This window comes from Natrix helvetica, assembly GCF_964273705.1.
Source record: "Natrix helvetica genome assembly, chromosome: 8".
Lineage (NCBI taxonomy): Eukaryota > Metazoa > Chordata > Lepidosauria > Squamata > Natricidae > Natrix > Natrix helvetica.
This window is the reverse complement of record NC_138559.1, coordinates 3,588,852-3,616,799: the sequence shown is the minus strand read 5'-3', so window position 1 is coordinate 3,616,799 and position 27,948 is coordinate 3,588,852. Positions and strand designations below refer to the sequence as shown.

Sequence of the window (27,948 nt, the reverse complement as noted above, 5' to 3'; positions counted from 1 at the left end):
CTGTATTAATATTGATAGGGAAAATAATGTTTATCAGCACTGAAGAGAGGGTGAATGTCATACCCCTGTCGGAGTCTGAATCTGCAGGGGGAAATGAGCTGGAACAAGAGCTGACAGAGACCGAGAGGGTGGCTCCATTGGCCTTGGAGGAAACTGGGGAAGGGGAGAGTCAATCCGGGCAAGGCTTTTCAGGATCAGAAAGGCTTATGGACAAGGAGGAGCAGGAAAGACAGAGCTCAGGCAAAGAGCAAGGACCACCCTCTTCTGATCCTAGAGTACGGAGAGAAGAGAGAAGGCGGGAACAACGCAGACTGAGCTGTCTACAAGGGAGGAGAGTGCCCCTCCCCTTCACAAGGCACACCTGGGGACTGAGATGTAAGGAGGTGCTGGTGGGAGGGAGATTTGTCAGGAACAAGCATTAAATCTGTGGAGCCTTGTGTGCCCTTGCCAATGCCTGGACATTACTGTGCTCTCTTGTGGGGCTTGCCCTGTTTCCCTGCTTCACTGAACTTCTTGCTCTGATTACTGTTTGGCTAACATAGCTTACTTGACTGCTGGCCCTGGTTACTGTTTGGCTAACATGGCTTACTGGACTGCTGGCCCTAACTATCTGGAGCTGCCAGATAACTAGTTTCCAAACACAAGGCAAGGCAACACTTGACACAGAGTCTCTTATAGTCACAAACAGAACTTTCCACTCTTGAAACGACCAAATGAATGAATTGTTTCCTGAAAAAGCCCCCTCCCTGTTCACTCCTCTTTTGATTCCTATGGGAGGGGCCAATCACCTCCAAAGTGTGGCTTTACTCCCAAGTCAACCCTACTTTCTTAGTTGTTCTTGTTTTCTGGCAGCTCTGCACATGCACACACTGGGAACAGGCTCCAGCTGTTCATCTGCCTCACTGCTGTCTAGCTCCCTCTCTGCCTCTGACGCAGAGCCCTCGTCTGAGCTTTCCTCAGCCCCCAGGACTGACCCATGTTCCTCCCCAACCTTCTCACTGTCCAACTCTGCTGCCAGCTCTCCTGGCCATCAGCGTGCCACAACAGGATTACCATAATGTTGGTGGACATCCAGTCTTAATTGTAGTTCACAGCGAAGCCCTTCAAGTTTTAAACACTATTTTTATTTCCTTCCTGACTTACCCCTGTTGGCTGCAGACTTTTGTTTTGCAGACTCTGATTCTTCTTCATAATCATAACATTTGGTTTTTCAGCTGCTGTTCCTAAGGCTACATCTGCACTGCCAAAATCCCTAAAGTTAGTAGAGAAGTGGAAAAGTCAAGATGGCGCTTCAAAGAAAGACAGGTTACTAGTAGCAACCACAAGGTTTAATTGGATTAGGACACAAGTTGGCAACCTTAAACACTCAAACACAGCCATTTGGACCTGTTTCCCACAGAAAAGAAAACACTGGGAGCCACAAAACAATTCCCATGCCTGTCTATTTCCTGAGTGCCCACAAAACTAGGTTCTGTTTTCTTCTGAAACTTTTCTTCTCTTGGATTTATCCTTGGTTGGCCTACTGGTTGGCTGTCGGGTGTCACACGTTGGTGGTTGTGACATACATTTTGAGTGACAGGGAGCCGCAGCAGAGGGATTGAAAGAGCCACATGAGGCTCCAGAGCTGCGGGTTGCTGACCCCTGAATTAGGAGGAAGAAAGATGTGACATCTCAGGAGGAAGAAGGAACTGAAGGAGAAACTTCCTCACAGTGATAGCAATTACTCAATGGAACAGCTTGCATCACTGAGTTGTGGGTACTCCATCGCTGGAGTTTTTTAAAAAAAAGGAAAACCAATTATCCAGGATGGAATTCCTGCCTTGGACTAGAAGACCTACAAGATCCCCTCCAGACCCATAACTATGAAAAAATAACACTTGATAGATGGACAAAAGAGAATGGAATAGAATAGAATAGAATAGGAAAGAATAGAATAGAATAGAATAGAATAGAATAGGAGAATGGCAGGGACGTGCGGTCAGGGGAGGCAGAGCCTCACCCCTCATCATGAAATAATATATAATATATAATATATAATAATAATATATTTCCTCCTATCCCTTTTACACAGCTCCCGCTAAGCTCTGGTAAGGAGAAGAGCCTTTGGGGAGTGAAGAGGAGGAGGAGGGAGGAGGCGGAGGAGGTGCGCGCATGGGGCGGTGCCAGCTGGGCAACCGGCGGAGGCAGGAGGGTTCTCAGAAGTGCCAATAACCTTCCTGCCTCCGCTGTACTTTGTGCACTCCTTGCGACTGCAATAGATGTCCAGATGTGGCAGGGGCTGTTGGGCTGGAAGCCCAAACCCCATTAGCCACAAAAGCCGCTTCTGGACATATATTGCAATCGCGAGGAGTGCACGAAGTCCAGCAGAGGCAGGGAGATTCTCATCATTCCCCAGTGGTTTCGTCATCAAGACGAAGTCCGGGAGCGCCGACAACATTTTTGCCTCCGCTGGACTTCGTGTTGATGATGTTGCCACAGCTGCGGGCGCGGACGGACGGAGGTAGCCAGAGTGGCACCGAGGCAGTCTGGCAGGCGAGTGACTGAGGATCAGGCTGCCTGATCCTCCATCACTCACTCGCTCGCTCTTTCGTCCGCCCGGACCACCTCAGCACCGCTCTGGCTACCTCCATCCAGCCGCGCCCAGAAGCTGCGGCAACATCATCAAGACGAAGTGGCTTGGAGGCGAAGTGCTTTTCAGTGCTTTTCTGTGCATCTGGCGTTTAGGTAGATAGCTGGATGTCCTAAACGCCAGACGCACAGAAAAACACTGAAAAACAGCTGCTGTTGGGTACCACGGAGCACTAGCCAGTGGAGCGCGCTCAGGAAGACGGGAATGGGATCATGTGTGCTGGAGGCTGAGCACACGTGGTCCCATTCCCGCCTTCCTGATGATATCACCAGCCTCACCAGCCATAAACCTCACCGCATGTCACTGGAGAATGGAATGGAATAGAATAGAATAGAAGAATGAAATGGAATACAATAGGAAAGAATAGAATAGGAAAGAACAGAATAGAATAGAATAGGGGAGAATAGAATAGAATGGAATGGAATGGAATAGAATAGAATAGAATAGAATAGAATAGAATAGAATTCTTTATTGGCCAAGTGTGATTGAACACACAAGGAATTTGTCTTTGGTGCATATCCTCTCTCTGTAAAGAGTTTATATAAGGAGAATAAAATACATTCATCAAGATTAAAAATATACAACACTTAGTGATAGTCAAGGTTACTAATAAGCTATCAAATCATACTAGGAAACAAATAAAAACAATATAAATTGAAAGATTCAAGCAACATGGTTATAGTCATAAGTGGGAAGAGATAGATACTAGGAAGGAAGAGAAGAATAATAGAAATACAGCCCTAGTAAATAGCTCAACAGTGTTGTGGGAATTACTTCTTTAGCAGAGTGATGGCATTTGGGGAAAAACTGTCCTTGCGTCTAGTTGTTTTGGTGAGCAGTGCCCTATAGCATCATTTTGAGCATAGGAGTTGAAACAATTTCTGTTCAGGATGTGAGGGGTCTGTAGATATTTTCACAGGTTTCTTTTTGACTCGTGCAGTATACAGGTCCTCAATAGAAGGGAGGGGTGAAATCCAGCAGGTTCTGACAGGTTCTGGATAACTGGTAGCAGAAATTTTGAGTAGTTTGGAGAACTGGAAAATATCACCTTTGGCTAGCCCCAGAGTGGGGAGGGAATTGAGATTTTGCAGTATCCTTCCCCTGCCACACCCACCAAGCCATGCCCACGGAACTGGTAGAAAAAAAATTGAATTTCACCACTGATGGAAGGCAGATTGGTAGCAATGGTTTTTTCCGCAGATCTAATTATCTGCTGAAGATAATTATTGATAATTATTGATAATTATTGATGACTGCCACCAAACCTAATAGGCTACCCATCTCCCCAAAACCCTGGGAGCAAAGAGCTTGTGATAGAAGCTTGTACGGGTGTTAAGAGTAGTTATTTAGAGATAAACTGAGTTCGCTAACTGAGTTGGCCTTGAGAGAATGAGGGGGTTATGTCCCCAACTCAAGTTCTTAACTTAGCTTGGCCCTGGACTGAATATCCCCTAGTTGAATACTCTCCCATTCAAATGGCTCTTTCCACATAGATCTAACAAGCCATGTAGACTTCCACTGGGTTGTAGACAGCAGATTTAGGTGAACCAAGCACTGTGAAATAGTGATACATCAAGACGCAACTCTAAAGCAAGTTGGGTCCACACAACACGTAGAGTCACATGTAGAGCTTTCTGATTTGCTGGAGTGGAGTTGACAACTTGCCTGCTGAGCTTCATTTCTATATAGGCCCATGATGGCGAACCTATGGCATACAGAGTGTTCAAACTACTCCAGCCGTTGCCCCAGCCCAGCTCCACCACTTAGGCACGCGCACTCCCTGGCAGCCAGCTGGTCTTCAGGTCTCTGCTGTGGATGCATGAGGAGGCGCATGCAGTGGATGCATGTGCATATGCACCAGTGGTGGGTTTCAAAAATTTTTGAAATTCTGTGGCCTTTTTGTGGGCATGGCTTGGCAGTCATGTGACCGGACGGGTATGGCCAACTTGACATCACTCATGCACACTCAGTCACATGACTACACCCCCCCCCCCAAGCCATGTGGCAAAAGGTTTTGGGACTCCTATGAAAGGGGGGGAAAGAGAGGGGAAAACCTCCCAAAAATAGACAACTGGAGGATTAAGGGCCGAAATTAGGGAGATCGAGAAGGCAGGACAGAGAGGAATCCAGTAGAAAGCTATCGCATGCTGGGGAAAGAACCTTGGGCGATCAGAGGAGGCAAGACAGAGGGGAATCCAATAGAAAGCTATCACACGTTGGGGAAAGAACTTTGGGAGATGGGAGGACAGAGGGGAATCCAGGAGAAAACTCCTGAGCTTGCTGCTGCTGTCTGATGGATTGTGCTGCTGGACCTCTCCATGCTTCTCCGTTCACCACCTCCACTCCCAGGTATTAGACTTGACACCGAATTGGGCTAGGATAGTGCGGATGGGTGGGCGGGGGGGGGGAGCGAGCAAGCCACAAGGCCGGGGCAGGCATTCCGGAAGTTACTTCTGGATCCACCGGTCGAACCTCCTCTCTTTCACCATCCGGTTCTCCCGAGCCGGTGCAAACTGGCAGAAACCCACCACTAATATGCACAGGGGGCGAGATGCACGTGCGAGGGATGCTCGCATTGCATTTTGGGACTTCGTGCACATGCATGCATCCCGCACTCTGTTTTGGGCCTGGAAGGCCTTCTGCACCAACCTGGAAGCCAAAATGATGGGGGGGGGGGATGCCAGTGGTTGGTTCCACGCGGTACGGCCTGGTACAGCCATACTGGTAGTAGCCAGGAGCAGCAGCCACCATACCGGTACAGTGGCTCGTTGGGCCCACCAGCCTGCCCGCATTACATAGCTGTTTTTGAAGTAACCAGGCTAATTGAGCACATGTACACAGCATGCGGTGGCTGTGTGACCTCCGCCAAGAAGCTGCATGACTGCACGACTGACTAGGACGCCCAGCCCTGTGCGCAGCATACCGGTTGCAACGGGGTCCAGGACCCACCACTGGGGGAGTGTATGCATATGCGCAGCAGTTCTCCCATTGCATTTTGGGGGTTAGCGCACGCATTCAGCACTTGCCCTAAAAAGGTTAATCATCCCTAATATAGGCATTTCCCCCTCTAATCCAGTTGACAGCTATGCATTATGGGGAGGGGGAAAAACCCTTCGTTTTATATCATGGCTTTTCACAGCCATTTCATCCTGATCTGCAGTGCCTCTTATGTCCATATCTACTAGTTGACCTCACTCCAGGGGAAAGATACTGCAAAATCCCCATTCCGTCCCAACTCCAGGGGAAGGATACTTCAAAATCCCCATTCCTGGGAGAAGGAGACTTCAAAATCTCCATTCCCACCCTACTCTGGAGCCAGCCAGAGGTGGTATTTGCCGGTTTTGTTTGTTTGTTTTGTTTCTTTTACTTGGATTTATATGCCGCCCTTCTCCAAAAGGACTCAGGGTGGCGTACAACATTAAAAAACACACATCCCAAAAATTAAAAAAAATTAAAATCCATATCCAAATTTTTTTAAAAAAGACAATACATTTAAAATAAGTTCAAATTAACAGGCCAGGCCGGCTTGCTGGAAAAGCCAACTTTTTAGGGCACGTCGGAAGGACCGGAGGTCAGGGATTATTCGAAGCTCCGGGGGCAGCTCATTCCAGAGGGAAGGCAGAGAAGGCTCTCCCCCTGGGGGTCACCAGCCGACACTGTCTGGCCGACGGCACCCTGAGGAGACCAACTCTGTGGGATCGTACTGGACGGTGGGAGGCTACTGGTGGCAGTAGGTGGTCTCGCAGGTACCCTGGGCCTAAGCCATGGAATGCTTTAAAGGTCATAATTAATACCTTAAATCGGACCCAGAAAACAACCGGCAACCAGTGCAGGACGCCTAAAAGGGGTGTAACATGGGAGCACCTAGGTACCCCCATGACAACCCGCGCGGCTGCATTCTGGACCAGCTGAAGCCTCCGGGTGCTGTTCAAGGGCAGCCCCATGTAGAGAGCATTGCAGTAGTCCAGGTGAGAAAGGACGAGGGCATGAGTGACTGTGTACAGAGCATCCCGATCCAGGAAGGGGCACAACTGACGTACCAGGCGCTGGTCAGGGCTGTCAGGTGTTCTTCTAAACTAAGCCATGTATCCAGGAGGACTCCCAGATTGTGAGCCTTCTCTGAGGGGGCTAAAATTTCTCCCCTATCATCAAAGATGGGACAAAATGTACAAATCGGGATGACAGAAACCACAGCCACTCAGTCTTGGAGGGATTGAGCTTGAGCCTGTTCCTCCCCATCCAGATCCGCACAGCCTCCAGGCATCGGGACATCATGTCGAGGGTATCGTTTGGGTGGTTTGGGGTAGAGATGAAAAGTTGGGCATCATCAGCATATTGATGATACCGTACCCCAAAACCACAGATGATCTCGCCCAGCGGTTTCATGTATATGTTGAACAGGAGGGGTGAGAGAACCGACCCCTGGGGCACCCCACAAGTGACGTGCCTGGGGGTCGATCTCTGCCCTCCAGTCAACACAAACTGCGACCAATCCAACAGGTAGGAGGAGAACCACCGTAAAACGGTGCCCCCCACTTCCAACCCCCCGAGTCGTCACAGTAGGATACCATGGTCGATGGTATCGAAAGCCGCCGAGAGGTCTAATAGGACCAGGACAGAGGAACAGCCCCTGTCCCAGGCCCGCCAGAGATTGTCGACCAACACGACCAATGCCGTCTCCGTGCTGTACCCGGGCCTGAAACCCGACTGAAACGGATCCAGGTAGACAGCTTCATCCAGGTACTGGGGAAGCTAACGGGCTACCACACTCTCGACAACCTTTGCTACAAAGCAAAGGTTGGAGACCAGACGATAGTTGGCTAAAGAAGCTGGGTCCAGGGAAGGCTTCTTAAGGAGGGGCCTCACCACCGCCTCCTTCAAGGCGGTGGGAAAAAACCCCTCTCTCAATGAAGCATTGGTAATCGCCTGGAGCCAGCCTCGTGTCACCTCCCGGGAAGCCAAAACTAACCAAGAGGGACACGGGTCCAGCACACAAGTGGCTGCACTGAGTCTCCCCATAATCCTGTCCATGCCTTCAGTGGTCACAGGGTCAAACTCATCCCAGATTGTCTCCTCAAGATTCATCCCCGTTGGCTCACCCGAATCTACCCAGTCAGAGTCCAAGCCTGTCCGGATCTGAGCGATTTTATCCTGCAGATACTGAACAAATTCTTCAGCCCTACCCTGCAAGGGGTCTTTCCCAGTTCCTTGGTTAAGTAAGGAGCGGGTCACCCTAAATAGGGCGGCTGGGCGGTTATCTGCAGACGCGATAAGAGCGGAAAAATATTCCCTTTTTGCCGCTTCTATCGCCACTAAGTAGGATTTAATATGAATTCTTACTAGTGTTCGATCAGATTCGGACCGGCTGGCCCTCCAGCCACTCTCTAGACGTCTTTTCCGGCATTTTATCTCCCGGAGCTCCTCGGTAAACCAGGGAGCCATCCGGGATCTACACCGGGTCAGAGGCTGCAAAGGCACAACCCGATCCAAGGCCCCAGCGGCAGCCCTATCCCGGGCTTCCACTAGGGCTTCGGTTGAGTTGTGAGCAAGGGATTCAGGAAAAGTCCCAAGCTCCATCACGAACCTTTCAGGGTCCATTAGGTGCCTGGGGCAGAACCATCTAGTCGGTTCCGCCTCCCTGCGGCGAGGGGTAGTGGTATGGAAGTCAAGCCTGAAGAGGAAATGATCAGATCATGACAAGGGTTGAATAGAAATATCCCCTAAATCTAGATCATTCATCCACTGCCCAGAGACAAAAATCAGGTCAAACGTGTGTCCCCCATTATGGGTGGGGTCTTGAATTAACTGAGTTAGGTCCATAACTGTCATGGAAGCCATGAACTCCCGAGCTGACTCGGATGACTGAGTGTGCATTCAGCAGCTCCGGCAGGGCTGATGAAACATAGCAGGGAGATAGGTATGTAACAAAAAGGCCCACCTGAGCTCCAAGGCCCCACTTCATAAAGAGGGACTCACACCCGCCTATCTGAGTCACAGTGACCTCCTGAGGTCTGAGACGTTCCCTGATAACCACAACCGCCACCCCGCCTCTGCCCTGGGCTCTCGGCTGGTGAAATGCCCGGAAGCCTGGTGGGCATAGTTCGCTAAGGGGCACACCCCCCTCATGGCCCAACCAGGTCTCCGTAATGCATGCCAGGTCCGCTCTACCCTCTTGTATGAGGTTGTAAATGAGGGGAGCGTTATGTACCACGGACCTGGCGTTAAGCGACACCAGCCGGAGACCAGGGTCCTGTAATCCCGAGCACCCGGGGGTGCGAGAAGGGCGATGAGGGTCGGAACAGGCGATCGCTCTTAAACAGCAAACCCACATCCTCCGAACATAATTTGGCCCTCGGCCGCCACCATATCTGCCTCTCCCACAAACAGTAGAGATGGTGAACCCCCCAATGGAATGGCTTAGCATCTCCGCGGAATCCCAACCCTTCCTAGCCCTCCCAACCCGCGCCCATTAGTTAGCTCTGGCCTGTGCCCTGGCAGACTCCCCCCCAAGCCTGTCTAAGCCATCCGAATCAAACCCCCCTCCCCCCTCTTAAAATTTGGTTTAAAAGCCCCTGTAAAAAACCCTTAAGAAGTCTCTTCTTCGCATGCCACCTCTCGGGATCCCAAGATCCATCATTAAGGAAGAGTCTTGATAGGTCAGAAGGCCATCCTCAGGAAAGGGGGAGTTCCCGGAAGGAATAAAGTTCTGTCGCAGTATAACATAGAGGACAGTGTGGCATCAACCAAACGGGATGATATCATGGGGAGATGGAACAAGGAGATGACATGTCCACAGGGGGGGGCAGCCGGCAGTGTTCAAGGGGGTAGCAGGAAGCTTATGTCCATCATAAAAATAGTTGATGCTGGGGACAATATGTAAGGGTAATGGACAGCTGTCCAAAATCGCAGCAGATGGTAGCTTGCGAGGTGGTGAAGCGGCCAGTGATGGCGGCAACGAGGACAGCAGTGGCATCTGCAGCTGCTCCAACTTCAACTCCAACAGCTAAGCTCCGCCCACACCAGCCGCACTCACATCCATTGCCAGGGCCGCACTCCGTTGACCCAGTCCATAATATCACAGGAGGGGGGGCCAAATGGGCAAATGGCACAGTACAGTGGCCCAGGCAACGGCGGCAACATGGGGGGGGGGCACAGCGAAGGACCCCCCCCACTCCAACCGCGCCCACGCCAACTCCCGAAGCCATCTTCCGCTGGCGTTAGTATCCATGCCAGCTGCCTCAGCCCCTTTATCGTGTTCATAAGCAAGGAGGAGGGGGGGAGCAACCGGGAGAACACCACAGTTCTCCAAACTACTCAACATTTCTGCTACTGGTTCTCCAGACCTATCAGAACCTGCTGGACTTCACCCCTGAATCTTACTCCTTATTTAATCCCATTTTAGCTTAATTTCCAATACCTTAAGTATCTAATATTAGAACAATCCCATTGTCATTTATTTAACTCTATTAGTTATTTTAACTATGAATACATTTTTTATAGATAACTTCTTTTAAAGCTCTTAATTCTTATGTCTATTCTCCAGCCACTGGTAAAATGTTCCTTCTTTCTACAATTCACCTGTTTTGGACTTTTGTGCCCCATTCAAGGAGTTTAATGACGGCAACAGAACTATCGTCCAGTACCTTCTCATCCAGATACCACATCAAAGTCTGGAGGATAAACACAAAGAATAATCAGCAATGTAACATTTGGAGGTCAGTCACTCACTCTTGTTTTGGACAAATTCACCACAAGCAAGACTACGGCAAGCTGTCAGTTTTGAAGCCATTTTGTGAGCATCTTCGAGGCTGCCACAGTGAGGCTGGGTGGAGCTGTGGGAATGTGAGGGGGGAGATAGCTGAGGGATGTGTACCAGTGGTGGGTTCCAGATCCTATGCAACGGTATGGTGCAACGGGGCCCGGCATCCACCACATGAACATGTGCAGCACGCATGCACATGCATACTTACTGCCTGTGATGCTCTGCGACACCTCCGTGACGCTCCAGCTGCTTGGCAGAGCGTTGCACAGGAACCATATGCTCCATGTGTGTGTGCTGAAGAGCTAAAATACCAGTAAGGAGAGTGGGTGGGTCGGTGGGCCCTCGGGAGCACTGTACTGGTACCCAGTGCTGCCAGTAGGCACTGGTACGCCCATACTGGGGTGTACCGGTCATAACCCACCACTGATGTGTAGCCAAAATAGCATTCCTTCTCATGGAAGCCAAGGATGTTCTACCAGGTGTTGGAAGGGCGTGGTGGACCAAAGCCAGCTGGAGTTGGGATTGCAACCTGATTGGATCACATGATGGACATGTGACCTGGAGGTTTTGCGTTTTGAAAACCCTGGGCCCTTCAGAGTCAGCTTTTCACCAGCTGTGTCAATATGACATCCCTAATAAAATTATGCTTTGAGGAATTTCTAGGCCTCAAGAGTTTTGATTGCTTTGGGGTTATTACTTGGAACCTTGACACCAGGATTCTTTCTGCTGTCTATCCACATCTACAAGTCAGTTTATCTGCTACGTTAAGTTGAAGTTGATGCATGCTCTTTCTTGGTCACCAGCAACATCTGGAATTCTGTGTCATGAGGGGAGTGACATCTTCATGAAGTACCATAGCTATCCACTTCCCTTCCTGGTCCTCTTCTCACAGCCTTCCCATACTCAGTTCTCAGCTTACCAACTCAGTTTATGTTGTATTGTACGTTTTGTACATGTTCATTTAAATATGAAACTTTATTGCCATCGTGTCCCCACTGTTTTAGATATTTCTAGAACAGTGATGGCTAACCTTTTTTGAATCACATGCCAAAAGTGGGGGAAGCGCAGTGGGGTCGTGTGCATGTGTGCTCACCCGTCTAATGCTATGCACGTGACCCCAGCATGCATGTGTGTGTGACCAGCGCTCCCCCCTGCTTTCAGCATGCTTTTTTCACCCTCCCCAGGCTCCAGAGGCTTTCTAGGAGCCTGAGGCGGGTGAAAACAGCCTCCCCCACCCCTCATGGAGACCTTCTGGAGGCTCCAGTAGCTTCCCTGAAGGCTCTGGAGTGCAAAAAAATGCCCTATAGGCAAACGGGAAGTTCGGGAATGGACTTCCGGTTTGCTCGTAGGGCCATTTTTCACCCTTTGGAGCCTTTAGGGAAGCCTCTGAAGGGCAAAAAACGGCCTTAAAAGAAGGCAGAAGTCAGCTGACCAGTGTGCACATGAGCGTTGGAGCTGACAGGGCAACGCCTCACGTGCCCTAACAAATGGCTCCGTGTGCCACCTGTGGCACGCATGCCATAGGTTCGCCCTCACAGTTCTAGACTTTATACTTTCATATTCAAGGCTATGTGGCGTTCTCCTCTTATCTCATTTGTCCTTCTGTATAAAGTACTGTGGAATGGCTTGATAAAATAAGATTTAGAACCTTGGCACTTCTTTTATATTAAAACTGCTATGTTATATTTCAAAGAATGTGCAGTTAGCTTCTTCATCCTTTGAGTGATATCATTTTTTGTTATCTTGCATTCTTACTGGAAAGCAACTCTTTCTGTATTTTGGGATTTTTGCTAGCAAATGCACACCCTCACACAACATAATCTATAATAACTGTATAATCTGGAGGTTCAGTGAAAGAGAATATGGAATTAGCCTAAGCATCCCCACCCACCCTTAGGGAAGCATTAAAAATGCCAGAACAATCATAAAAATGTTTAGGAGGCTAAACAAATTGGATAATAAGGAGTCGGGATACTTACAGACAAGAAAAACTAGGAAAAGTAAGGATTAAGAACAACAGAAAGGAACAGAAACATCAGAGTAACCACATTGTAGCTCCTTGTGGCTCTCAGAACTTGGGGGTTTTCTTGCAGACATTTCATTACCAAACTAAGTAACATCATCAGTGCTAGATATTAGTCTGCAAGAAAACCACCAAGTTTGAAGAACACCAAGGACCTCACAGTTCAACCCTCAGCTTCTAATATTCTCTTCTATCACTAAACCACGTTCTAATCTACATTTTTTCAGTCTTCATTCTCAGGGATTACACATATCCCCCCTCTTCCATTTTCTCTTGTTGATACAGCTTAGCATAGTAGTCTTGTATAATTTTCTTTTTCTCCGCATTTCCTTAATGAATTTGTCCTTGCTCGTCTCTTAGTTGGAGTATTTTCTTTGCCTCTCTCTCTTTTTTCAATTTATATGCCAACCATCTGCCTGGTTTATTTGCATTTCAAAGTAATTCTGTTTGGTGCCTCTAATTTTTTGTGCCAGCTCTTCCTTTTCCAGTAGATCTATTTTATGTTTGATTGTATCCATTTTTATTTTAACATCTTTTTTTGTGGCGATCTCTGTAACTCTTTTTCCAGTTTTTTATAGTCATTGTCTAGAGCTTTATGCGTTTGTCTTTTCTTTAGGTTTCTCTTCCTTGTGTAGTCTATTATCAGACCTCTAGTAACAGCCTTCATTGTATCCCAAAGGTTCTGCATTGATATATCTTATTTTCTATTTTCTTTAAAGAAAAAAGCCAATTCTTTTTCCATTTTCTGTGTAAAATCTTTTTCTTTCAATAAGATATTATTTAATGTCCATCTAGATCTTATCCTTTGGCCTTTCCATTTAATTGTGATTCGATTATGATCCACCCATGTGCTTGCTTCAATCTCAATTTCTTGTACATTACAAATCAATTCTGTTGAGGCCCATATCATATCAATTCTGGAAAATGATGAATGTCTATTTGAATAAAAAGTATATTGTTCTTTTGTAGTATTTCTTTCTCTCCATATGTCTTTTAAGTTTATTTCATCTATCATTCTAAAGAAGGATTTTGGAAGCAGTTTTCTATTTAACTTTGTTGTTTTGTGTGTTTTATAGTCCATGTTCTGGTTTACAATGCCATTAAAGTCTCCCATCATGCAAATATCAACGTAGTCCAAGTCCAAAAAAAAATTGTGCAGTTTTTTTATAAAATTCATCTTGCTTTTCATTAGGAGCGTAAATTCCAATTTAAAGTATTTTTTAAATATTATCCATAATTTCCACCATCAAAATTCTTCCCTCTTCATCTGCATAAATTAATTTTGCTGGAATATTATCTTTAATATAGAAGATCACTCCTCTTTTCTTGCAGTTTGCCAGTGTAGTAAATGTTTTCCCAAGCTTTGGTTGTATTAGTAAATGTTCATGTCTCTTTTGAATATGCACTTCTTGTAGACAAATTAAGTCACATTTTAATTTTTCTAGTTTATGAAATATGTTCTTTCTTTTAATTGTTGAGTTAAGTCCATTGATATTAATTATAATCATTTTTTCCTCCATGTTTATACCTTATATACAGGATTTATAGCTCTAGTTGATCTGGGTTCTCGTTGTTCTCTGAGGATTACACCACCCACCGCGCCTTCTTCCTTATCAATTCCGCCTACGGCTCCTTCTACTTTTTCAGTCTCGATTATAGGTGTCTCCAGTAGTTGCACTAATAATTCTTCTTTTCCAGTTTTCTCAGCCATTTCTCTAAAATGTTCTGCATAAAAAGCTTCTGTCTTGTCAATTGTATCTATTCTGTATCTTTGTCCTTGCCATGTAAATAATAAACCTTCCGGTATGAGCCATCTATAATTAACACCTTTTTTGATCAGGACCTTAGTCAAGAATTGATATTCTCTTCTCTTCTCTCTCACTCTTCTCGGAATTTGTTTCAACACTACAACCTTTTTACCTTTGTATTCTAGTTCTCTCATTTTTTGTAATATTTGTAGTTTGTTTGTTTGTTTGTTTATTAAATTTATATACCACCCCCTCTCCCCCAGGGACTTGGGGCGGTGTACAGACAGTACATATATAAAAACAACAGGGCAGAACACGAAACACTAGACAAACAATGTACACATACAGTCTGTATAATACCCAAACTAATTTATAGTTAAAAACAATCTAAAACCAAATTAAAACCCCCAAATTTACAATTTAAAAAGCCATCCAGGAAGGTCCGTAATAGGTTGTACTCGTAATTACAATTGGGCCAGGCCGGCTGATCGGAACAGGTGGGTCTTGAGTTTCTTACGGAAGGAGCGGAGATCAACAGTAGTTCTAATATCAGGGGGGAGTTCGTTCCAGAGGGTTGGGCCCATCACAGAGAAGGCCCTACTCCTGGGCACCGCCCATCCGCATTGCCTAGTGGAAGGTACCCGGAGGAGTCCCTCCCCTCCAAAGTTTGGTTGCTTACTTAGTAAATCTTACATGGACTTCCCTTGGAAGAGCAATTCTCATTGCATATCTTGCATATACTCGAAATGCTTCATCTATACCATCCATCATCTTCTCTTGGGATGTCTCTAAAACATTTGTCAATATCTCAGATATTATCTGTACTAAATTCTCTCCTCTTTCTTCTTCTATGTTTTGAAATCTTAAAAAAAATTTGGACCTATCCATCTCCCATGCTAATATTCCACTGCTCTCCCTTTTCACATCGCTCACTCTGCTATCTAACTCCTCAACTTTCTTCTCTTCTTGTTGAACTTTTTCTTCAATTTTTTGAACTCTATTTTCATATTTCATCATCCAGTTTTGCATATCTTCCATTTTTCCTTCCATTTTAGCAACTTTTTATTCTATTTTTTGGGTTTGCTGCTCTATGTTTTCAGTCTTCTTTACAATGGTATCTAACTTTTCATCCTTACTATCAGCTCCTGCTTGTAATTTTTGTATCGCTTGCATAATTGAATCTAAAGTTATTCCCTTCTCCTTTTCTTGTTGGAGCATCGACTATTGATCTTTGACCTCCTGCTGGTGAGGAGGCAGGGGTTGTTGTTGTGGAATCAACAGGTGTTGTTTTTCTGCTCATCTTCTAATTTTTTTTCCTTCTACAATCTGGTCCAGTTAATATCACAAAAAATTAAAATTTAGAATTTGTACATCAACTTATGGGGTTAAAAGTTTATAGATAAAGTAGAGGGTGAGAAAAAAGAGAAAAAGGAAAAGGGGGAGAAGAAAAAATAAAGCTCTTTCACTTAGAAAGGAAAGTAAGAGAGAGAAAGGGGAAAGAAAGGAGAGTAAAAAAGGATAGAGTAAAATAACAAAGTAAAAAAAAAGATAGTAAGAAAAAAAAGAATCTTCAATCCAATTTACTCATATTTAAAGCAAACCATCCATTTATGTCTAATATCTTCAAAAAGTAAGCATAAAATAAAGAAAGCAACAAGGAAGAAAAAAAATCAAAAATCAATACTTCAGAGAGCCCCCCCCCCCCGAAATCACCATCTTCCCAGCAAAATAATATGAAAATAGTATAAGAACTGCCACCAAGCTAAGAAAGAATAGATTCAGTCTCTTTGTTCCTATTTTTTTAAAGATAAGAGTCTTTCCAAGGTCACTCTGAGCTTTCCCTTAAAATTTCTGTTTAGTCTAAAGTAGATTTCCAGATACTGAAAGATTCCATAGAAAACAGCTGTTCAAACAAATGTATTTCTGCCTCTCACAGTTCTGGATTTTTGAGGGAAACGGCTCTGTCGAGTAACAATGTTTCAAGTCCACTAGATGGCAGTGTTACTTGTATCAACTCTCAATGCTTGCTTTTTTAAGGTTATCTTATAAACCAAATAATGCCAATATAACAAGAGTAGCCAAATCAAAAGAGAAAAAAGAAAGAAAGAAAGAAAAGAAAAGAAAAGAAAAGAAAAGAAAAGAAAAGAAAAGAAAAGAAAGAAAGAATCTTCAGGGCAATTAAGATTTAAATATGTTCAAAGCCCCCCACAAGGTCCAAAATTAAAAGCCTCAAAAAAAACCCGCAATGAGCCAATCCACATTGAGTTACGATGAGAGTCCAGCCTGGCTTCCGAGAGTAAAAAAAAAAAGGGGGGGGGAAAGGAGCTTTAATTGGTAAACTGATATCCGCCGCTTTTCTCTCTAGTCAGCCTTATTTTAAGTTAAGTTTCCAAATTCAGGGTGTTCTCTTTCCCATAGAAAAAAGGGTTTAAAAAACTCTCACCAACACGACATGCTTCTCTCCTGCGCTTACGTGTAGGGGCTGTCAGCAGCTTCAGCAGCCTTGTGGCTGATTCGCGATCGCTGGCAAAGGGGGCTTTTTCCGGATCACCAGAGACTTTGCGAATGTCTCTGGGACCACTGGATCTCCCCCTACCTTTCACCGTCTCTTCGGGACAGCTTAGACTCAGATCGAGTCATCCAGATGATCTGAATTTAGACGGCTATTCCAGAGAAATTGGAACAGACATCTTCTCGCTGCGACATCAGCCCCGCCCTCCCCAAGATATTTTCTGCTGAGACTAAAGCAACCAATATAAACTCCCCTTCTCTACTTGTATTTTTAATGTGCTTTCAAACTGCTAGATTGGCAGAAGCTGGGACAAGTAACGGGAGCTCACTCTGTTACGTTGCGCTCAGGATTTGAACTGCCGACCTTTCTGATCAACAAGGTCAGCATCTTAGCTACTGAGCCACTCCATCCTGACTCTTCATTATTAAACAAACTCCCAAAGGAGAAATTTCTCCTACAATGAGTTCCTGGCTTGTTTGAAAGTTAAGAGACCTGTGTATCATGTTAGATTTGGGACAAATAAAATGGCAATGAGATCCTCTCCAGTTTTCAACCAGATAAATGTGCTGATTGGGCCATTGTGAGCCCTGAGATAATTTAAAACATCTCATCACCAAAGAAGGCTCTAGAGTGTTGCACTATATTTTGTCATATATCTCCTTCCCCTTTCTAAGTTCTTATTAAGGGATTTTTATTTTCAAATATGAAGAAATTAGGAGGGAACTAACTCAAAAACCGAAACTGTCACCAGGGTTAAAGAGTTTAGGAAAAATATAGACTTCATTGATCCTAGCTTCAGTTCTGGTAACTTTATGGTATAACCAGACACCCTTCTGAACAACAGTAAAAAAAGGGGGTTTGCTGGAATCTTTTTTCCAGGACATTTCTCAACAACTTCCTTGTCTAATTTACCTCATTCCAAATTGGGTTTTGGTCCTTCTGCACCACTCTTGTGCTTCTTTCAATGCCTAGGTGAAAAAAAATAACTCTGGTTTAATTCCAGCTGTTTCCTGATGCTTTGCCTCTCACAAGCTATTCACGCTGATCGATCTCTATCTTCTTTAAAAAAACAAGTTAAATACATATTATTTATTATTATTATTATTTTGACTTCTTAGTCGCCCCCTCTCCCCCAAGGGACTCGGGGCGACGTACATCAGCAGCGGTCACAACAATACAATATGGAGGAGGTGGAACAATAAATAAATAAATTACAATAATTTAAAGCAATTAAAAACCCCAATGATAATTAAAGTTAAAAATTAAAATTAAAAATGCCCAAGAGGTGGAGAAGCTCTAAATTAAGCCAGGCCGGCTAGTTGGAACAGGTGGGTCTTAAGTTTCGTGCGGAAGGAGCGGAGGTCAATTGTTGTCCTAATATCAGTTGTTGTCCTAATATATAAAAGCCAGCTTTCTGAAATAAAGGATGGTCCTTTGTAAGAAAAGATGTATGATTCCTGCCGTGATACAATTAGTGCAAATTTTGCAAAATGCAAATAGGGCATGTTTGCATACTTCCCCTGCTCTTCGTAGAGGCAGGAAATGGCTATTTTCTTAAATTTTATCCTCCTTGGCATTTCCCCAATTTGCATTCATAATCAGAAGGTTTTTTTTAACTGAAAATATAGACAGATTGGCTTTTTTAAGTTCCCCAAAAGTAGGTTATGGACATAAACTATTTTAATATGCAAGAGCAAATAGGATTCGGATATGGTTTTACCTCTGAAGGTACCAACCACGAATGTGTTGGGTTGAATCGCAAGTTCAGGAGGCACGTGAGCTGACAGAACAACAATATGCAGCATCTTTGGTTCTACTCAGCTGTTTTATCTCTCAAAAATATATTACTGAGCAATTTTCATGATCATCTCTCTTTCTGGAGCCCAGTGGCCTGTGACTATTGAAGACCGTGCATCAGCTCTACAACTTCTTCACTCCAGGATCCACTTGAAGTCTTTTTTCAGAAGGTCCAGTGCAAACGATTCTGGAAGTGGAACTAAGGAAATCCGATGTCACAAAGCATAGAGCAAGGGGCTATGACAGTGATGGCTAATCTTTTTCCCATCGCTTGCCAAAAGCAAGGGGAGCACAGGAGGGTCATATGCCGGCATGCCCACATTCATAATTATATGCGCCCTCCTGCCCATGCATGCAAGCATGATCCCGCCCTCCCCCCGGGCATGTGCACGATGGACCCTCACCAGGCTCCAGAGGCTTTCTAGGAGACTGGGGAGGGGGAAAATGGCCTCCCCTGCGCCCCAGAGGCCTTCTGGAGGCTAGAAACAGCCCATTTTCTGACTTCAGGTTTATATGTTGGGCCATTTTTTGCCTTCCTGAGGTTTCAGGAGGCTTCCCTGAAGCCTCTGGAGGGTGAAAAACATCCCAACGCGCAAACCGGAAGTCCATTCCCGAACTTCCGGCTTGCCCATTGGGTTGTTTTTCACCCTCCAGAGGCTTCAGAGAATGGCCGAAAATGAAGGCCGAAATCAGAAATCAGCTGACAGGGCAATGCCTTGCGTGCCCTAAGAAAAGGCTCTGCGTGCCACCTGTGGCACTCATGCCATATGTTTGCCATCACAGGGCTATGACATAAAGCAAGGCAAGCAGCTATGACAACTTTAGGAAGTGAACACATAACTCAAGGTCTTCCCACTGGCTAATCAACTGGGTTGTAAAATATGATTTAAAATCATAGGGTTGGGTGGGGTGCCCTTGGAGGTCTTCTAGTCTAACCCCCTGCTCAAACAGGAGACCAGCGGTCCTCAAACGTTTTAAACAGGGGGCCAATTCACAGTCCCTTGGACTGTTGAGGGGTTGGACCAGCTGGGTGGGTGTGGCTAGGTGGTCATGTGACTGAGTGGGCATGGCCAATTTAGCAGTCCATTAAACCTACAAACAAAGTTTTTATGCTCCTGGAGATGGAAAGCAGGTTAGTGAAGGGATGTGGTTGCCTTGAGGGTGAGTTTGGTGAGGAACTTCTCTCTCTCTCTCTCTCTCTCTCTCTCTCTCTCTCTCTTTCGCTCTCTCTCTCTCTCTCTCCCTCCCTTCCTTCCCCCTGCCTGCCTCCCTGCATACACACACACACACACACACACACACACACACACAAACCAGCTAAGCCATGCCCAGGCTCTGAGCCATCTGAGTCACCAAACAGTCCCCATTGGCTGACCTGTTACCATGTCTATTCCAATTCATGAACTCTTATACATTGACAAATAGTCAACTGGATTGAAATGGATCTTGACTGGAATCTGGAAATCGATGATTAGGATGAAAGTCTTGAGTGTTTATATCAGCAACTTGCCAGGAAGACTAATGAGCTAGAACTGGAGGTAATAATTAAGACCTCATTTTTTCCCCTCTCTACATTTTTTTTATCTGTGAAAAAAAAACCCAAGTGGCTAATGATGATAACTAAAAATTGGGGGGCGGGGGGAATCTCTATTTCCAGACTTAAAATCTAATCACGACTATAAAAAGTAGTAGGATGAAATGACATTAGAAAAATGAGGAAAGCAAAGCATTCCGTGCACATTTTTTTCTAATGTACCGAAGGAAAATTGGACAACACTTGAATGAAAATGGCACATTAAAAAAAAGGAGATGAAAGGAATGTTTTTGCAGCCAAAAAATAATCACTGTGAAAGAATTTCATTAAGAGAAAATTAGAAAGGCATTTTGGGTAGCAAATGCCAGCTGCATAAAATACTCAGACTGTTGTCAAAACACAACAACAATAGCAGCAGCAGCAGCAACAATCTACGATCAAGTTGAAAAGTATAACACTGGCATGTATATAAATAATATATATTAACAGTCAATAAGCATTACTGGATATATTAAGTCACAGACAAAGCCTCTGAAAGCGATGGAGCAAAGTATTTATGGGATTTTTAAATTCAGACTGATTGACATCCTGAACATAATACTCTAGACATGATTGCCATTGAAAAAAAAACTGTTTGATTTATCGATACAGTCATTCCATGAGAGTGCAATTGTGTTTATTTCAACAAATTATGCCAAGGACATGACTTCAGCAGCAATGTTGAAGGCAAGAAATGGGAGAAGCGGAGTGTCAATTCGCGAAGCCTTTCTGACCAGCTCTCGAGTTGCCATAGGCAGGAGGATGGGAAACTGAGCCTCGCAGCTGCAGCAAGGAAATTGCACTTCAGTCAAAACCAAGCACATTCCAGCTGGTAACATCAAGGTCATCTCCATGGAGTTCCACAGTGGCCAGAGGGAGGGACTTCTACAACATGCAAAATTGCTTTGTTGGGGAATGTGACTGATGACACACCTTGGGGGGAGGGGGAGACAGGGTCAGAGCCAAGGCATGAATGAAGTGAGGTCAGAGTTGGCTTCACTTGGTCCATGCAGCTCTGACACTCCTAATAAATAACTGGAGTTCTTTTGAAACTCGGCTTGAGGCTCATGATTTAATTAGGGCATCGGTTGGAACTCCCTTAAGGGAGGAAAGTCACAGCGGTGCCAATGCTTATGGGATATTAGACACAATATCAAAATGCTTTAGAAAAAAGAATTTGGATTCCTAAATTTGGAGCCCAATGACACCCCAACTACAAACAACCGTTGGCTACCACATACATAAGACACAAGTTTTATGATTCTTTACAAATGTATCTTGTCTTTTTATGTACACGGAGAGCATCTGCACCAAAGACAAATTCCTTGTGTGTCCAATCACACTTGGCCAATAAAGAATTCTATTCTATTCTATCCCTAGTCACAAACGGAAAGTGGAAACTTTTACCTTTTTATCTTTACGAAGGAAGAATTAAGGGAGCTGTTTCATCCTGTCTCAGTTCTTTACTGAGAGTGAGATGCAGGCAACATCAAGGGGAGAAATCAGAAGAAAAAGTTTGAGAGAGGATGCTTTCGTGGAACCTGGAGGCTCCAGCTATATTATCTAATATAGCCTTCAGAAGCTACTGGAAAATTTTGGAAGAATTCTATGTGGGTTCTTAGATATTTGGGGGGGGGGGAAATTCAAAAGGAAATTGTTGGCCAACTTTCAACATTGTTCAACCAGTGTACAGATGTGACTCAGAGCTGAATAATGCCTTAACTTAGTAGGTAGTGTAAATATTGTAAAGCTTAGCCATGCAGAGAAGATGTGTCATTAATCAAAGGTGAAGAAATGCTGGTAGGACTATGCAGAGGACAAGTGGTGTGTCCATTTCGTTCTGGTGCTTTCCGTGGTGCTGCAAAGCTTAAAAACATAATAATTTTGTCTTCTCCTGCTGCTGCTGCTTATAGATTTATACTGTCTCTTTGAAAGCTTCACATCTGCTTAGCAGTAAGCAGGTATATAATTCATAACAAGTGCAAATTTGTTATATCCGAGATTTTAAATCCACGGGAACAGAAATAACAGTATAAAAATGCAAAGGGGGCATGCAGAATTATGTTTTTCATGTCTGTAAGCTTGAGAACAATTGCAAATCAGAGGGTGAAACTTTATTTTTTTTTCTCCATGCACACTAGAAGAAGGTACTGGCTTAAAAACCAGGAGACTGGGAATTCTAGTCCTGCTTTAGGCATGAAAGTTGGCTGGGTGACTTTAGTTCAATCACTCTTTCTCAGCCCAACCCATCTCTGCAGAGTTGTTGTTGGGACAACAGAATGGGGAAGGTGCATTAGGTATGTTTGCTGAGGTGAGTTAATTAGGAAGCAATGCAAGTGAGATAAAAAAATATCTATGCTAAATTACATCAATCTTGTTAAATTAGGGTTTGTTGGATCTGGGCTAAAATAAATTTGGGTGACCAGTAGATGACAGTCAGAGCTAGAATTTTTGGCAACGCTTTGCTGCCACCTGCACAATCATCTCAATTTTTACACTTTGAGGCACACACAAACAAAAAGCTTGTGTGCATTATATGTTAACAGGCTGCGGAGGAGCCATAGAATTAGAAGATAGAATAATGCAGTTGGAAGGGACCTTGGAGGTCTTCTAGATCTATGGCGGGAGATCCTATACTACTCCAAACAAATGGTTGTCCAATCTCATCTTAAAAGCCTCCAGCGATGGAGCACCCACAACTTCTGGAGGCAAGCTGTTCCACTGGTTAATTGTTCTCACTGTCAGGGAATTTCTCCTTGGTTCTAGGTTGGATCCTCTTTGATCCTCTTCCATGCCTTCCTTCTTCTCCTTCCCTCAGGTGCTTTGGAGAACAGATTGATCCCTTCTTCTGTGTGGGAGTCCCTTAAACATGATTGATTGATTGTTACTGAATATCAATTTGCATTTCCCCATAGTTTTAGTAATAATAATAATAATAATAATAATAATAATAATAATAATAATAATAATAATAATATTATTTAATGCTTCTAGACCGCCCCCTCTCCCGCAAGGGACTCGGGGCGGTGTACAGTTCATACAAAATATAACAGGATACAATAAAATTAAATTAAATATGTACAGTTGACAATTGACATGGAGGAGGTTAAAATGTAGTTAAAAGAACTGTACAAAGCAGATATAAAATAAATTCAAACCCCTAAAAACAAATACAGTAAATTAAAAAGCCCCTAAAATAACCAGATATAATACATTTGCCAGGAGGGACAGTTGAATTATGCCAGGCCTGCTAATCGGAACAGGTGGGTCTTCAGTTTTTGCCGGAAGGAGCGGAGGTCAGAAGTGGTTCTAATGTCGGGGGGGAGGTCATTCCAGAGGGTTGGGCCCATCACAGAGAAGGCCCTACTCCTCGGTGTCGCCCGCTGGCATTGCCTAGTGGACGGCACCAGGAGAAGTCCCTCCCTGTGTGAGCGTATTGGCTGCAGGGATGTATGTGGGAGGATGCGATCCCGCAAGTAATGTAGTAATGATTCATGCCACACAATTTTGTGGCCATGCATGACCTACTGAGACAGTAGACAACCAATTAAATATGAGCCAGCAATGTGCGGTGGCAATCAAAAAAGCCAATGAAATCCAAGTGGCATTACCAGAGGGACACAATCAAGATCAAGTGAGATACTAATACCACTTTATAAAGCAGTGATGGCGAACCTATGGCACGTGTGCCACAAGTGGCACGCGGAGCCATTTGTCAGGGCACGCGAGACGCTGCCCCGTCAGCTGGCGAGCGCGCATGCGCGCACTGGCCAGCTGAGTTCACCTTTTTAAAAGCTATTTTTCGCCTTCCCCAGGCTCCAGAGGCTTTATAGGAGCCTGGGGAGGGTGAAAAGAGCCTCCCCAGCCCCCCCGGAGGCTTCAGGGACCATCCGGAGGCTTCCCTGAAGCCTTCGGAACGCTTAAAACGACCCTCCGAGCAAACCGGAAGTGACCGGAGGGTTGTTTTAAGCGCTCTGAAGGCATCAGGGAAGCCTCTGGAACGCTTAAAACGACCCTCCGAGCAACCCGGAAGTCACTTCCGGTTTGCTCGGAGGGTCGTTTTAAGCATTCCGAAGGCTTCAGGGGAGCCTCCGGACGGTCCCTGAAGCCTCTGGAGGGCCTCCGGGGGGGCGGGGGAGGCTCTTTTCACCATCCCCAGGCTCCTATAAAGCCTCTGGAGCCTGGGGAGGGCGAAAAAAGCATGTAAAAATGGGGGGTTTGCGCGTTGTGCGCGCATGTGCACTGGGGGGTTGCACATTGCATTATGGATGTGGCACGCCCGCACATGACCCCCCCTGCGCTCCCCCCACTTGTGGCACGCGAGCCAAAAAAGGTTTGCCATCGCTGTTATAAAGCCTTAGTAAGCCCACATCTAGAAAACTGTATTTAGTTTTGGTCCCTACGCTATAAAAAAGATGTTGAGACTCTAGAAAGAGTGCAGAGAAGAGCAACCAGAATGATTAGGGGATTGCATATTAAAACATGATGAATGGTTGGAGGAACTGGGCATGGCTAGTCTAGTGAAGAGAAGGACCAATATTTGAGGGGCTTCCAATATTTGAGGGGCTTCCCCAGAGAGGAGGGAGTCAAGCTATTTTCCAAAACAGCTGAAGGCCAGACAAGGAATAATGGATGGAAACTGAACAAGGAGAGTGTCAATCTGGAAATAAGTAGAAACATTCTGACAGCGAGAGCAATCAACCCTTATAACAGAAGTTGCCTTCAGAAGTTGTAAGAGCTTCATCCCTGGAAGCTTTCAAGAAGAGACTGGACTGCCCTCTGTTAGAAATGTTGTAAGGTCTTCTGCTTGGGTGGGGGGTTGGACTAGATGACCTACAAGATCCCTTCCAACTCTGTTAATCTGAAAAACATTGACTATATGACTTGGGCTTGCTAGGTTACAATGGGGTTGGTTAGTTTGTGAGTCTGGTGTGTCTCCAAATACAGCCTTAGAATTAAAAGAAGCAAAGAAAGATGTCTTAATTTACAAGACAAATTTATGGATGATTCTATAAGCCTTACCTTGTAAGATGGTGTTACCAAAGAGTTAAAAATATTTTTTTTGAAATAAGGAAAAACTTGTCAAAGAGATCCTTAGGGTGATTTGAGTACTTCTGATAAGTGCTTGTAGAAGCCCAAAGGAAAAAAATAACAGAAACTTCAAGGATTATTATTAAAATGATGCTCCTCAGATTTATTTGGTTTTCTTAAAAATAATTCATAATCTGAAAAGACCCAGGAAAGAGAATTCTTAGCAGTTGCATATGAGCATCAGAATTTGCTGCTGGCCAGCCATACTTCGCTAGATGCCCATTTGCCTCACATAATGTGAGAGGGCATCTGTGGGATGACAAGGGGGTTGGGATAAGGGGGAATCGAAGCCCCACATCATGTGAGAGCCGCCGGCTGGTCCAAGGTCACAGCGTGGAATGCAACACCCTTTGTCACCCTGCAAAACGACTGTTGTGGCCCCACCATCAGAACCAAAAATTCCAAATATGGTAGGCTTGATGGAAAAGCAGAAGGAGACAATAGAGACCCATTTCGGTAGAGTGCAACCGATGCCCTAATTAAATCATGAGCCTCAAGCTGAGTTTCAAAAGAACTCCAGTTATTTATTAGGAGTGTCATGACCGCATGGCAAGGGCATGGCAAGTTACCAGGAGTTGAACTCCTCCTAAAAGAGATTATGTGTTTACTTTCATAAACAGCTAAGTGATGATGGGAACACCCACTTTTTAGCAAAGTACTATTTAAAATGCTCCCTGTGGAGAAAGAGACAACAGGAATTAAACATTGTTTGAAAAGAAGAAGTCATTTTATGGGTTGTTAAACCTTAATCTTATGAACCTGGAACCATTGTGAAATCTCTTACTCTGTTGTGGGCATTTAAAGCTTTGGATTCTCGATAGAACGTTTTGTTCAGATTCAAAATCTATTTATGTAGAATTGTAGGGCTGGAAAGGACCTTTGAGGACCTAGTCCAACTCCCTGCCCAAGCAGGAGACCTTATACCATCCCAGACAAATGGTTGTCTAATATCTTCTTGAAAACCTCAGGTGATGGAGCACCCACAACTTCCGGATGTAATCCGTTCCAATGATTAATTGTCGCAATTTTCAGGAAATTCATCCTTAATTCAAGACTAGAGCTCTCTTTTGATAATCTTCCATCTACTGCTTCTTGTCCTGCCTTCTGATGCTTTGGAAAATAGGTCAACCCCTTCTTCTCCGTGACAGCCCTTCAAGACTTCTATCACATCACCCCTAAACCTTCACTTTGTTGGGCTCTGGAGCCGCATGTGGCTCTTTCATCCCTGTGCTGCGGCTCCCCGTTGCTCAAAATATGCATCACATCTGCCAATGTGTGACACCCGCTGGCACATGATTTATTGAGCTTTTCAAGCCCCAGTAGGCCAACCATGGATAAATCCAAGAAAGGAAAAGTTTCAGAAGAAAACATAAAACTTAATTAAGTTTGAGCCAGTCAGTATCGAACTCCTGGCAGGGGGCAGAGTTTGCCTGCAATACTGCATTTTAACCACTGTGATACCAGGAAGGAGAAGGAGAAAGGGAATATGAGAGAGAGAGAGGAAGGAAGGAAGGAAGGAAGGAAGGAAGGAAGGAAGGAAGGAAGGAAGGAAGGAAGGAGACTTATTTACAACTTTCCAGCCTTCTCTAAGTGGTTTACAGAGTCGGCTTCTTGCCCCCAACAATCTGGGTCCTCATTTTACACACCTCGGAAGGATGGAAGGCTGAGTCAACCCTTGAGCCTGGTGAGACTCAAACTGCAAGCAGCCAGCAATCAGCAGAAATAGCCTGCAGTACTGCATTCTAACCACTGCACCATCATGGCTCATGTGTGTATATATAGATTAGGAGTGGGGTTCCTAGGTATTTATGTATCGGTAGTCATCTCTCTTGTGCCCAGCACATTCCTGGCTCTGCTACTAGGATTTTTTGGAGCTGAAACCCAAACTTCTGGAACGGGTACCAGATTGGAACAAAGATAATACAGATTAGTTTTGCTTTTTCTAAGTCAGTTTCTCACTTCTGTCTCTGCATTGTTCTCCCTTTCCATGAGAGGCTCAGCCTTCCCAAGGCCTCGGTGATTATTATTGTGGTGTGGTTGCTCTCCGTAGCCATCATGTGCCCTTCAGCCATCATGCTCACTGTTGGCCAGCTGGAAGACCACTACATGGTTCTTGGCAATGACAAGAATGCCACTTACCCCCTCTACACCTGCTATGAAGCTTGGTCAGACAACAGGATGAGAAAACTCTACACAACAATTCTCTTTGTCCATATCTACTTGGTGCCGCTGACACTCATTGTCTTCATGTACGGAAGGGTTTGCCTAAAGCTTTGCAATTCTACTGTGCCCATCCCTGAACACTTGCCTTGTGCCAACCGAGCCAATGGAACCTCCAAAAAGAGAATCAAGGTCATCAAGATGCTAATCTTGGTCGCACTCCTCTTCATGCTCTCCTGGTTACCTTTGTGGACTCTCATGCTGTTGGTGGATTACATGGATTTGGCTGATGATCACCTGGACTTGCTAACTAGTTACGTCTTCCCTTTTGCTCACTGGCTGGCTTTTTCTAACAGTAGTATCAACCCTGTCATTTACGGCTACTATAATGAAAACTTCAGAAGGAGCTTCCAGGCTGCTTTTAAGTTCCAGTTCTGCTCCCAGGAGATGACCATGCAGGAACTTTATTCTGAGCACCCACTCGGCCCCATCAACAAAATCTTCACCCAGGCAAACTCATCTAACTCTTCATCCTCGCAGCTGACTCCTCGAGGAAAACTCAACCCAAGTACCCAAGTTCTATCTTAGAAGACATTGATAAAATTATGACTTACCATGTTGTTAACCAGGCTTGGAAGAAAACCAGAACTTAA

At 44.9% G+C, this 27,948-nt stretch overlaps 1 protein-coding gene across 1 annotated transcript; it reads left to right on the top strand.

Moving 5' to 3' along the window:
* Positions 1–26: 26 nt before the first annotated feature.
* On the top strand, positions 27–27,948 carry LOC309395990 (neuropeptide FF receptor 1-like; the record flags this gene model as incomplete). Its single annotated transcript, XM_081960702.1, is given in 3 exon segments — positions 27–275; positions 27,083–27,841; positions 27,844–27,948. Coding segments are annotated over 3 exon segments (1,113 nt in total).